The 13,992-nt window shown below is 36.3% G+C and overlaps 1 protein-coding gene across 2 annotated transcripts in view; it reads right to left on the reverse strand.

Moving 5' to 3' along the window:
* KIF5B (kinesin family member 5B) overlaps positions 1 to 13,992 on the reverse strand; it is a 34,546-nt gene that overhangs the window by 18,110 nt on the left and 2,444 nt on the right. For both annotated transcript variants that reach the window (XM_051802324.1, XM_051802323.1), the window contains exons 2-10: positions 7,708 to 7,795; positions 6,072 to 6,145; positions 5,502 to 5,606; positions 5,045 to 5,093; positions 4,665 to 4,720; positions 4,459 to 4,546; positions 2,868 to 2,992; positions 1,255 to 1,359; positions 688 to 833 (exon numbers count right to left, since the gene is read on the reverse strand). In XM_051802324.1, the coding sequence (XP_051658284.1) occupies positions 688 to 833; positions 1,255 to 1,359; positions 2,868 to 2,992; positions 4,459 to 4,546; positions 4,665 to 4,720; positions 5,045 to 5,093; positions 5,502 to 5,606; positions 6,072 to 6,145; positions 7,708 to 7,795 (836 nt within the window). The remainder of the gene's footprint in view (positions 1 to 687; positions 834 to 1,254; positions 1,360 to 2,867; positions 2,993 to 4,458; positions 4,547 to 4,664; positions 4,721 to 5,044; positions 5,094 to 5,501; positions 5,607 to 6,071; positions 6,146 to 7,707; positions 7,796 to 13,992) is intronic.

Consider the following 13,992-nt stretch of genomic DNA (forward strand, 5'->3'; position numbering starts at 1 on the left):
CTGAATTCATCTAGTCTACTTTCCAAAATACAAAGCTTATCAGAGAAAACCAGTACAAAACTATCTTTTTGAACTAGAGTAGAAGAGGTACACTAACATCAAAGATCAGATGGACTAGCAAAACACTGACTGCTTTTGTAATGTGCTCCAGAAAATGCAGTGATTCAATCAAGTGGTCAGAAACTGGAGTATAACAAGGTAACATTAACAGTAGAATGACAAAGAGCTACCTAACAGAACACCAAATGTGAAATGGGTACTTAAAAATTCAGTTACAAATGACACAGGAATTTACAAGTATTAACTCAAATGTTACTGGAATGCTAGATGAGGACAGGCTCCCCTGGTAAATAAAAGATTCAACTTAACAGGAGTGAACTCCTTCCTTCCTCTTCCACTTAGGGGAAAAAAAAAAAAAGGTACTTATTACCCTCCAAAATTATATATTAAACCACATTTTGAACCAAACTATATGCTGTCCTCCTGGAAATGCAGTCTTGAGGATCCTGCCCAATTTAAGGATTTTTATATAATATGAGATAAGGTAGATCACAACACTTAGCCATAAATACAACAAAAAATGACAGAAAGAAAGTAAACATTCTAATTAATTTGGTTGAGGAATCTTAATGGAGTAACTTGCTTATTTCTCATTCTGCATTTATTTCTAATAAGTCATTTACTCACCTTTGGCCAAACAGAAGAGTAGATTTAGTTTCAGATTCATTGTAAGAAGATGGAGAACAGCAAATAACAATAGTGGTTCTGCAATTACCCCCTAGTGAATCTTGAAGGATTCTGGTCATTTTGCTATCACGATATGGAACATACGTCTACCAAGAAAATGGTTAAATGATCAGTCATGGTTTCTCAGACACATTTAATTTGTTGAAATGTGAGTTATGCTTTTGCTAGGTGTAACTTCATTAGACATCAAATCCTACTTTAATTCATAAATAGTAGGACTGAAGATGCACAGGATGACAAAATTGTACTTCTATGTTTGGCAACTTTTAGAGCCCAGGAAGACTTTCAGTATGATGTTTGGATCCCTCAGCATTAAATGTAACTTATTAATCTTCACTGTCAACACAGTACAAGACCAATGGCCATCTCCAATGCACTGATGCAACTGGAGTAGTTTAAAAGACTCCAGGTATATCACAGAGATTGGTAGGAATTTCTGTGTAATATCATATTCAAAGATGCAAACCTTTAACCTTCAAGTATAAAAGTACAAAAGAGGACACTTACACTGCTTTCAGCCAGTGCCGAGATAACATTTCCAAGAGCAGACAAAGACTTGTTGATGTTCTTGGCCTCATCCAGGACAGCACCTTCTGCTCCAGTTTTACTAACCTATACAATATTTCAGTGCATTATTAAATGCATCTTCAAAAAACATCTTTTGTGTTTAAGATAAAAGTGGAAAAATTACTTGAGTTTTAAGTCAGTCTCCCTGACTTTAAGAAATGCTCATAAGTAAGTTGCATTAGAATAAGTAAACTCTTTCTCATACTCTTTCCCTGATTCATTATCAATTTCTCATTCAAAAGTCAGTGTTTGAAGATGTTCCTGATATTTTACACTGAAGTGAATTTTCTCCTTGCAAAGGAGGCCTCTTTATAGAAGATAAACCTACAGTTAAAAACTCCTGTCAAATGAACAACTTCAAAAGTAGTTTGAAGTTTGTCAAAAAGACTGAATTCCTTAAAAGTAAAACAGCATTATGAGGTTACCCTTAAAACTAAACCACCACTATATCCCCCAAAAAAGCAAACCATAAAAAACAAACTACAAAACCCAAACCACATACCACCACTACCCCTGGAAAACATAACAGTCTTCATTAGCAGAAATTTATGAGAATAGATTTCAGAGTCTGAATCTGACCTACATGAGTGATCTAGGAACTTAAGCAGATACCACTAGAAATGTGAAAAAAAATCTAACCTGACACTATTCTATTTACTTTAGCTCTTCTGCCTCAAGGCCATAATTTGACTAACAGTTCTATAACCTCCCCTTTACTATTTTCACCAGGCTGTGATCATGACTACAACTAAACAATTCTATTTCCCTGTGTTTAAATCAACTCAAGACATGACATTGGCAACTTCACGTATTTCAAAAAGACTGGGGAAACACACAAAAGTAAAGTTTGAAATAAACAGTGAAAGGAACTACAGAGAAAAGAGATCTGCAACCCAGTCCTTAAAAGGCAAAAAAGACTATAATTAAAGAAGGATGTTTCAGAATAAACACAGGATCAGAGACAACAATAAGGTCATAGAACAGTGATGTAAGGAAAGACAACAGCCAGCAGAAACAAATGAAAAAAACTGAAGACAAAGACAGGGATAAACCCAGAAGCAAAGATGAAAAGAATGTCAAAAATCCAACTCTTGAAAGGGTAATTACAGTACATATTTCTTTCCATGCTTTAAGCCACTCACATAGGAAAGCAAGCCGTCATTTTAACCAGTGTTAATCAGAATTTCAAGTTAAGAAACTTGGTATCTCTATATGAGAAAATTCAGATATTCCACACCTATAGAACTCTTTATTCCAGTACCTGACTAACCCACACACCTGTAGACGTTTTTTGTGCTCTCAGATACCAAAATTCAACTCTACCCTATTTCCCCACCCTAGTCCATATTTACAAACTCTCACTGCAGAAATGCAGATCAGCTTAAAGTGTTAGTATCTAACAGCCAACTCAGCCTAGGACTCAGAAACCACATTTTAAAGTCAAAATTAACACCTCAGAGATGACAATTGAATAATCAGTATTACACTAATGTAAAATACTTGATTGAAAAGAAAAAAAGCTTTTCAGAGTAGAAAAAGAAACTTATAATTACCTTCTCACTACCTGCCAAGTCCACAAGGTAAAGTTTTCCACTTAGTTTCTGTTCTGTTTGAGTATTCTCTTGTTTTACATTAATAAGAAAAATACTATGGCTTCGGGAGCTGTGTTCATTCATATCTATAATTCAAAATACACACACTGTCAAAAAGATTTGCACAACCAAACTCACTTAAAACAGCACCTTCCCACAGTGCAGTGAGAGAGAAAAAGTTAATGCAACTGTATAGTGTAATCCCTCAATGACAATAGAACTAGAGGCAGCAAAACCAACGGCATCATCTAATTAAGTAACAAAAGATCCAGTTTCCCTTGAGCTTCTATTAATACCCCACAAGCTCACCGATCAGGTTTGCTGGCCTGTCAACTATGGAGTTCACACTTCCAATTTACTTTATTAGAACTGAAAGCATTTTTAGGTTTTGATATCAGAATGCTTTTCACAGACTTCCAGTGTATGACATTTTATCCTTTTGTGATAATTTGAACTAGATGGCCTTTCAGCCCTTTCTTGTACTGCCCCCTCTGCCATGAAACATGCAGACCAAACAAGACTTGTTGAACTCAAAGAATTATTTTAATTCAGTAACAAAATTTAAGCAGACTGCAATCTGAATGAGAATGTCTGTCTACTTCTTCTTCCTTTTAACTATAAATCCCTCACACACCTAGAAGGACTGGCATACTGATGCCACAGAAGCAGCTCAACACAGAATAATACCCTTCTATCCAAATTTCTGCTACTTCTCCTTTACTTAGTGTGGTCCCCACCTTACTACCTGGGAGGAGCAACGAGTGCAAGGCTGAATCATTCCTTAAAAGGAACATCATATTTCTAATTTTGATCTTTAACCAAAGAAATGAGAAGGAAAACCTTTTATTTCTTAATGACTCTATATTCTTTTTCTGAATAAAGAACTAGACACAGGAACACTGTAAAACTCACTCTCGATTTGGCTCTCAGACATTTCTGGCAGTCACCTTGGTTGCGAAGAACTCAAGTATTGTTTTGCACGCACCTCATCTTTCCTTGTCTTTTTTCAACCCCTCTGTCAGTTCCTAATCCTGTACTGGTGGGAATTTGGAGACCCGTGACAGGGCTCCTTGCAACTCAGTTGCATGCTACTGCCAAAAGTCTTGGGACATTGGGATGCTGCTTAAGTTTGCAGCACATCTGAATATACATTCTGACCAGCTGCTCTTGGAATATGTGACAGAATGGTCAAACTGCCAGTGAGCCACAGTGCCTCACTTACAGATTTCCAGGTTAATTGAAATAGATTCCCCAAACTGGGATTTTGCACTGTTACTAAAGCAGAACTACATGTTTTTCTCCAGTGATTCAGAGCTCCTCACTGACCACTTACTTTCTCTTTTCAATCCAAGTCTAAGCAATCATCTAACAAAAAATTAATTGAAATACTTGTTTTGGAAAGACACGTTGAAACTGCTTATGCCAGACCCTTTCAGAAACCTGAACTGTTTAGCTAACTACTTTTGTCTTCCATACTTCCATACTATTTTTGTACTTCCATACCAGAAGCAACTCAATAAAGCACTAAAAGGAAACAAAAGATAATGCTTACTTGTAACTGCTACATGTCGATTTGATTTTCCTTCATCTATAGTATCCATAACTTCTTCTGGACTACATACAAAACGCTCTGTGCAACCCTTTGGAAAACAAAAGGTGGGGGGGAAAGAGGGGTTGTAAAATAACATCACACCAACAATCCAAAAGTAAATGATGTATTAGGAGTGCAAGATGGAGACGTATCAGACTGATGCTCACCTTTACATAGGGAACTCTATTTTTGTCCTCATGAACAGAAAGATTGGTCTTTGAAACTGGAAGAGAAAAAGTTGCAACCCTAAGGCACAAATGATTTAATTGCAAAATGAATGAATGCACTGTGTACAATGCATGGACAAGTCATAAATGTTACCTCTCAGCAACACTTCATAAAAACTTAATATACAAGAAACCACCACTACTGCAGTTTTAGTAATATTATAAGGATAAGCTCCATGCTTTCGTGTTTTGATGTACCCTTACCATGTATAGGCTATTAGTATAACAAATACTTAAGTATCATAAGGGTTTGTTTTTTTTTTTAATAGCTCTCTCCAAAACAATTTACTTTCTATGTTCAATACAAATAAAAGGCTTACCATCCAAAAGGTCCCTTATTTTATCCAAGTATATTTCAAAATATGACACCTAGAAGTAAGAAAAGGAAAAAGAGATACATCACCAAAAAGCAAAAATGCTTTGCTTTTTGATCACAAGGATCCAGTATGATTACTATGACCTCCCACATAACACCACATCCAGCTCAAGTTCTTATAGCTGAACTAAATACACCTTAAAGAAAAAACACATTTGATCAAAAGCTTCAAACACTATCAGCACTGCCACAGGTTATCAGGACAGCTACCATCAATGTTCAACGGAAACAAAATTAAACTCTTAACATAATTCTTCTCTAAGGAGAACTAGTTACTTCAGAAACAATCAGGTTATCATGTTTCCAAATTACAGGCATTTGAAACAGATACAGAATATCCATTTACCCACAGATTACCTTCCAGTTTTAATACAGAATGAATAAGTAAAAATCCAGTTTACCTTAATATGAAACTCAAGATTCTCATCCATGGAGTAAATATAATTAAAAATATCTTGCACTATTCTTGGAATAATGCCCATTCCATCTGGGTCGTGAAGCTTCCCCTTATTAGAAAAAGATACAATAAAATTAAACATTCATACTGAATGCAACATTACAAACAGTATACAAAGGCAAGGCAACTGGTTCCAGTTAACACATTAAAGTGCTGGTGGATATGATGCACTTATTCTGTCTATAAAGGACAGTCTTGACCATCCATTTAGCCCCAGCATTTGCCAGAAGTGTAAAGAACAGCCTCAGAACACTGCCAAACTACTACAAGTGAAAATATGTTACTAACATCATTCTTGCATTTCTCATCCTGCTACTGAGGGCTGAAAAAAATACACTAATAGCCATTCTCAGTCCTAAAAACAATAATGGAGTATAAAAATGTAATGGAAAGGGAAAGAAAATTAAAATTGCGAGAAGAAAACAAGCAGACATCTTATTTCTAGAAAGGTAAGACTTTGCAACGCAGAGATGTGACAGAGACATTAAGAGAAAATTGTTTTAGTATTTCTTACTTCCATAGTGTGTGTCTTTCCAGATGATGTCTGCCCATAAGCAAAGATTGTTCCATTGTATCCCTCGAGTACATCTAAAAGGAAGGAGTATTTTCATTAGCATTCATTTCCTTCTTCTAAAGATAAGTCAAATTAAATAGAGTGCAAGCAGGCAGTTCCTAAAACATCCAGCAAGTTAAATCACTCAATGTTTGGGAACCCTGTGCTAGAGTTTGGGGGAAGGAACGTGTTTCTCCCTATCCCTTTTAATGAATTATGCCATCATCAACTGTCTTAGAAGTTTCCTGCATTAGAAGCACCTGTTTCTTCAACCAGAAAAATCAGGAATTCACAGTCAGGGACAAAAAGGAAATTGATACAATTGCCAGGCTGAACAGATAGTCTTTGATATCTTGGAAGAAGAAACCATGAGAATGCCATCATATTTTCAACCCTCAGGAAAGTTTAATTGTCCAGTTGTGATGAAAATGAGCTATGCCCTAAGTGTCAAGCATCTTATTCTTAGGCTTCTCTTCCAAATGATGAATGAACTGAGCCAAAGTTTTAGATTGAGAGGTGATGGGCTGGTGGGTTGGCTTGTTCATGAGGCAGTTACTGTAGAATCACATCTTGCAAGCAAACTTTTATTTTCCAAAAACAGGTATAAGATACTCCCAATGGGGAGGTCTTTGCCATTCCATCAGACCTGTAAATCGATTTGTCCCCCCACCAGAGTTCATTTGCCACTTGATGTAGCACAGCCTGGAAATGCCACACAGAAATCAGAGTTTTACAGTAAGAAAAGGGGCAGCATTAAAATTCTTAGTTCAGTTCCAGTTTTTAAAGAACAGACTTTTTATCTAATCCTGATTACCAATAACTCATTAAAGGGTTCAATACTTGTAGCAGCATGGATTTTCCACAGCAATCCATGATTCTAATGATCAACCCCCCCCTACATTTACCACATATTCTCCTGTCACTAGCAGTTGATATTTCAGGTGTTTCTGACAAGACTTTGTAAAGCCATTTTGAAAGTTGTGTCAATGATTATTGATGTCCCCAGGAAATGAATCAATTTTATTTGCAAGAAACTAGTTAGTTACTTACTAGAGGAACTTACTGTGGTGTATCCTTCTTTGTGATAAGTCTTGATTTTTTAAACGTACTAGGTCAATTCTGACAATTCAGTTTTGGAGAAACTGTACACCCTGATATGCACAGCAAAAACTCATATTTCACAAGTTTCATTTCCACTTATATTCCTGCAAACAATCTTATGTAGGATGTTTTCCACCAATAAATTTTTTTGGGGACAGATGGACAACACACCTCAAACCTATTAATAAGCGTTATTTTGATTAATTTCAGACAAATTGTTTTAAACAATTATTGCACAGAACTGTAAAAAAAAAAACCCAACCCAAAACATAGCAGGTAAACATTATCAAGTGTTGCAATTGACTGAAATGGTAGGTTAAGTATTGACAGGATTTATTAGCTCAACTACAGGATAATTTTATACTGCTACAATCCATGTTGGCACTTATTAAACACACAGAAGATAAAAGGCAGCAATAGAAGTATCAGTTTTCAACACTGAAACCCACACAAACATGAGACATTTTCTTATGGTAAAGCTGCTCTTCCACCTCACCTTTGACAATCTTTTTAGCACAGTCATTGTATACTTGTTCCTGTGATGTGTTTGACTGGAATACACGGTCAAATATATATGGCTTGGACTGCAAAAAAAATAAAAAGAGATAGAAGAGTCATTAAAATGCTGTAAGTGGAACTGGAAGGTGTTTGTTCATATAGTTTAGAAACATCCTATACTGTCTCAGCCCAATCTTCTATTTTAAGCACATGAAGACTGTAACAAGGAAATCAGCTTATACAGTGTTGCCTAAAATCTTCATGCACTTGCTTACAAGTAAGGCCTTGAATTAAATACATTTGGTTTCAAAGTGTTACCTAAATAGCTCTCCAAAACTACTCTGCCACATGACCTCAAGGTACTTGATTTACAAGGTTAGTCAATGCCTGGTCTGTACATCCAAGAACGCCTTCTTCTCTTCTACTGTGGTGGCAGGTTTATTATGGTAAACCCAAACTATTAAAAACAGTTTATACCCCATGACACAGAGCATCTATCTTGGTAATATTTGTCAAAAAACACCAAAAAGAAACGTTTAACACAAGAAATATTTTGCTATACACTACATCCTTAAAATAAAGCCCCCCAAACAGAAGAAAAGTCCATGTTGAAGGAAGGGAACCTTTCACAAAGACTTCTTTTGGAAAAGGCTATGTGGTCAGGAAGCTCTGACAGAATTTTGAGAGGAATGTTGGATATTGCTTTTTTTTAAAAAAAAGAGATTTTCATAACAGTTCTAAGGAGCTGGCAGTCCATTAGGATACGAACTATTATGCTCTTAAAAAGACTATTATATCTTACAAAGTTCAAATTTTTGTAGCACTTTCAGAGCTTGACTTTGTAGGCAGACAAGCAGACGGGCAAAGTTTACAAAGGACCTAGGTCAGTTACCATTGTTAAACTCCCTGCAACAGTGAAGCGTTCCTTTTGCCTAAATTTAATTCATTATCATCCTCCCCCAAGGATATTCTGGAACTGACTCTCTGGCAAAGGAACAAGTATAGCTTCCATCTTTCATCCGCCCAGCACATTTCCCTTCCCCAGCCTGACCTTCCATTTGTCTTTAATAACGTCTAGCACCACACCAAACAAAGCTTTTTTAAATTCAACACCTATTTATCTGTGCAGAGGTCTTGAATTCAGATGGAGGAGCTCCCTCTTGGAAAATAACAATTAAGTGTTCACTGTATAAATAAGTTCAAGAAACCACAAGACTCGGTAGGCAGAAACTATCCCTAAGGTGCTGAAGTTTGTCAGAACACTTGTTTCACAGCAGGGAAAGCACAAAACTCGATTACTCATTTCAGCTTCAAATACATCTCAAATCCCTCTGTTCTACAGGTAGAATTGAGGCCATCACATACACCAGGAGACAAACAACTAACAATTTCTAGTAACCCTGAGGTAAGAAAATGAAGACTGAGAACACAAAAAGGAAGTCACTGTAGAAAGGATGACACCAGCTACACATTTTCTCATTAGAAGCTGTAGCTTAAAAAAACCTCCAATTTCACAGATATCAATCAGCTACATCACAAAACATTAATCAGATCTGTTTCATGCTCAAGTGGGCATATTGATATGCACTGAAATAATTCCATTTTGGAGCATCATATTTACCATTGCACATTGGAAAAACATAGTGAGAAAAGCGATAGTGTCCAATGTAACTATAAACAATCCACACGGCATTAGAAATTTGTGTGTTTGTGCTTGTCAGATTTAAATCCTCCTTCAAATTATTGCTCCAGAAAGTATATAGATGAAAATTATTTCAATTACATTGATTTCAGAAGAATTAGGGAAAGTTCCTGGATACAATCTCTGACAGTCTATGGAGCAACTGTTAACAACACCCACTATTTCCAATAGATCCTAACATATCTGATCTTTGCTGTTGCCAGCAAAGCATGACAACAATGGGAATGGAAAAGTACATTAAAATGTAAACATTATTTTGCATAGTATGTGTTTGAATGTATAGACATTTATATATTACTACGGAATATTTCTGATGCCAAAGAGCAGGAAGAAGGAACTGTAAGCATAACCTGCACTAATCTGCAACCATCCTGCAATCTACAGGTATTTGCAGCAGGTTCTAAAAAAAGCTTCCCTTCTCTACATTTTTAAACAACATTTAGAGGGGTTTGTTTTGCTTTTAATTCTTCTGCCAAGCAAAGGTTGACTGAATTGAACTATTCTTTTTCTGTGTTAAAGAAAAATGTTACTAATTTGAGAGCAATCTGCAGACACAGAATACTTTTAGACTATCTACTCTCCAATTGCCACTAAAATGCTTTCATAAGAGAACAGAGTCCAATTACAGTATCTCATACAATCACACAGTCTCTTTTGTTTTACAGAATGTAAATATAAAGAATAGCACATATGATGAATGCCGTGGATTAGTAAATACAGGAAATCAAGCTGCAAGAACTTTGCTCAGGCAGTAATGCCTTTAATTGATCTAGTTTATTTATACAGTGAAAGCTGTTAGGCACATGGCAAACTCCAATTTCCTCCAAGTTAACAACTGCTACAAAAATAGCCACAAAATTTAACAATTCTGGCCAAAAGTATCCTCACAAGGAGTACTGTTTTCACTTGTCACTTCTCTATCCCTTGCAGGTGGAAAGTGTATGTTTATGTGCCCTCAGTATTACAGGTTCCTAGATGAAGCCACAATACAACCTCAAAGCACTCAAAAATGCCATTACATATTTCCCTCCCAGGTCACAGTACTTTTATCACACCTATGAAAATCCATACTAGACACGTCTCTGTTCCATCATCACCGAATCAGTATCTAACCAAGTAGGTTTAGACAAGCAGGTTCCAGGATGATTATGTTCTAAGAATACAAATTACACTCACTCAGCATGATTTCACATCTTTGACATCTGCAATGCTATGTCTTATCACTTCTCTTTACAGTCTACTTTCTGCTGTAAACAAAGCCAAAACAGTATTACACAGATTACCATGCCCTAGAAAGCCTCCTCATTACCTTTAAGAGATTAATCAAGAAAGATTAAAGTGCCAGATATTTTTTCTATACCAGATGCCTTTTCTTCCCCAAGCAGTAAACAATCAAATCTAATGATGACCTGAAGACACAAAAGGTCCAAGCAACATTACCACATGGAGTCCACAACAGGCACAGTAGCAGTGTCACTACCATGCTATGAGGCTGCTTTGACATACTCCAGAATTTTTCAGCAGGTGTTGCTCGAATTCTATTACCAATTTAACACGTGACCTATAAGCAACACATAAAATACCAAGCAAACAAGCAGAGCTTCTGACTTCCTCTCTGCAAATAAGTTAGCTCCTTGCCTAGCATTTCTTCTGTCAATAGTCAACCACAAGACAACTTCAGCTCCTACAGCTGCCTGTACTGAAGGGGTGTGGTCTCACAGTAAAAACTTTGCAAGTGTTCTAACAGCCCTCAAAAAAGTACATTTGCCAACAGGATTTAGCAGGAGTTAAACTGAATCTTAATAAAGGGCTTATGCAGAAGTACACAGTTCCACAATTATCTTGAAGACTAGTTACCCATTATACTCATAAAAGGATGCTTAACCCACCTAAATTATACAAAATTTGAAGCATGCATGAGTTTCTTTGGAAAAGTTTTTAAGTCAATACCTTCAATGAGCACCATGGAAAAATCTGCAATCACAACTACACTGAAATCTTACCTCAAAAGTCAGAGAAATAAATACTTGAACTTATCTCCATAGAAGAAATTGTAAAAACCTTCATATTGCTATTGCAACTTCCCATAAACTACAGAACTGGTTATTCCTAAGAATACCTGAGTTCACCTTAGCTTCAGATATTAATGCATAAAAAGTAAGTCAGCAGTGAAAATTTACTTGAAAAAAATCAGTAGCATATTTTTTTACCACAATATATCTGCAGCCCTTCACTGCTTTTTGCTGGAATGGACAGTTAAACCCATGTCATACCCACCCATGTCAGCTTATTCTCAGTGAAAGGCTGAAGTAGCACATTATAATGGGCCTACTTTCCCTTTAAGTTCTGTGTCTTTATCAGAGAATGTTCTCCCTGTCAGCGCAAAATACATTAAAAGAATAATCCCACATGGAATAACTTCTGGAAAGTATGATGCCAAATACCTGACTCAGTTCTTCCCGTTACTAAGCTCAGGTATTGCTGCTTTGACATACCTGAGTCCAACACTGCAGAGGGGGGAAAAGGCACAGTTACAAATTAGTGTTTTATTTTTAGGATAAGGAAAGAGGATTTTCTTCTTGTCCTAGCTCCATGCACACAGAAGTGCAGCTGATAAAGAAGAGTTAGTGGATCTCAGCTCTCTTTGTCCTATTTTCCTTATTTCTGCGCATATATCGCAACTCAAATATCAACTTTTACAGCAGTTATTTACTGTTACAGAATGACTAAAATGTGATTTTATTTAAAATACTGTGACTAGAAACTCAATTTCCAGCATCAGTATAGGGAATAATTTTGGAACAAGAGTTTCAGCCAAACTTTGCCTTAGTAAAAAGTTTTTTCTAAAGAGAAAGCAAGCACTCCTGGCATAAAAATGGTCACTGAATTTCAGAACAACAAAAAAAAACCAAAACAAAAAAACAAACAAGTATGAGTGAGGTGTTTCTAAGCAAGTGGCACAGCAGTCAGGGAGAAGAGTTCTCCCTTTACAGATAAAGGTAACATCAAATATTTGCTTTCTGTTAAATCATCATACCAGTATCATCTGAAAAGCATCTTTATTATTCACCACTTAATGGAATAAAGTTAGAAAAAAATTAGAGAATAACTCTGGAAGAACAGTATTATTTCAGCTACAGACTGCAATTTCTCCTTCATGATTAAGGTTGCCCTGTAGACATGAAGAAGTTTTATCTGCGTGTCTCTAACAAAACAGTGCTTTCCTTCATGTCAGCAAATAATAGTAACTAAAAAGCTGCTTTAAGAAGGCATCTTGCTTCTTGTATTTAAACAGTCCAGCACAGCCTTCAGCAACACATAGTTTACATTTCCCTTTTGAAAAATCTGCTGCCAAAAGCTGCAGTAGTAGCAAGTAATCTTCATTACCTGCTTCTAACATAACTTAAACCTGGCCTTGCTCTCATTTATGATCCAACACTAGTTTTAAAGACCATGAAAAAGAAATCTAATTGTCTCAAGTTCTTTCCAGGATCACAGGGGTTACATTTTACATTAAAAAAAAAATCAGCACTCTAAACAAATATGAAAATACAGACAGGTAGCCACGATTCTTTCTTAAAAATCATAGAAATAAGGAATATACTGTGATCACTACTAAACACATTTGGACAACAGAGGCATACTGCCCATTTTTGTGAACGCCCATAGCACCTCACCACTTCAGCCACTGGATAGTACTGGTTTTGGTTTAGACCTCAGTCAGAAATCCCTGAGTATTCAGTAGTTTACCTTTGGGGCAGTTTTAAGATGAGCAAGACTAGGTAGAGATGTTTTTAAAGATTTATAGAGGTGCTATGCAAAACTATAAAGCTACTCAGTTGCAAGTAGTTTTATATTTGAAAAAATAAAGTACATAATCCTATATCAGATTGCTATTCCTCTCTGTTACATCTTACTCAAAAGCCTGAAACCCATGAGCAAATTGCTATCAATTTTTGTATACAGGTACATTTCTAATGTTTAACATCAAAGTCATATACTCATTATGAGTCACCCTACTATCTATTTTAACAAAATCCTTATATTTCATTAACAGGAAGAATCACCAGGAAAAAGTATTTGATAGACTTTTCCATTAATATGGAAAAAAGCCACCTTGAATTAATAATTTAAAAGTTCTTTACTGGTGAAAAAAGTTTCATCCTATGGAAAAACAATACTTTGTTTCAGAGTCTGCTCTTTAAAACAGACCAACACCATATGTCCCCTCAAATTGCTGTTACACACTAGTGACAATTAAACAAGTATTTTATCTAACACAAATCAAAATGACTCACTTGTCCAGAAAGATAACAATGACACTAATTACATAGAAGCTAGGACTAGAAGGGAGGATAGCTAGCTCAGAGATGACAGAAAGGAGGAGGGTTTGGTTCTAGTCACTGATTTTCCTCCACACCCTCCTCCAGAGGAATCAAATCTGCAGTCTGGGATAAGCCCTGCTTCCGCTGCCTCCCAGTTTTCACCTCCCATCTACCATTACAGGCAACTCCCAAGTATTATTAAAGCAGCCTTCACTGTTCCAGACCCAGACAACACAGAAGGTGCAAGTCCTCCAGG

The sequence above is a fragment of the Manacus candei genome, unplaced genomic scaffold (genome assembly GCF_025592945.1).
Source record: "Manacus candei isolate 608988 ecotype Guabito, Panama unplaced genomic scaffold, ASM2559294v1 h1tg000056l, whole genome shotgun sequence".
In the NCBI taxonomy this organism is placed as follows: Eukaryota; Metazoa; Chordata; class Aves; order Passeriformes; family Pipridae; genus Manacus; species Manacus candei.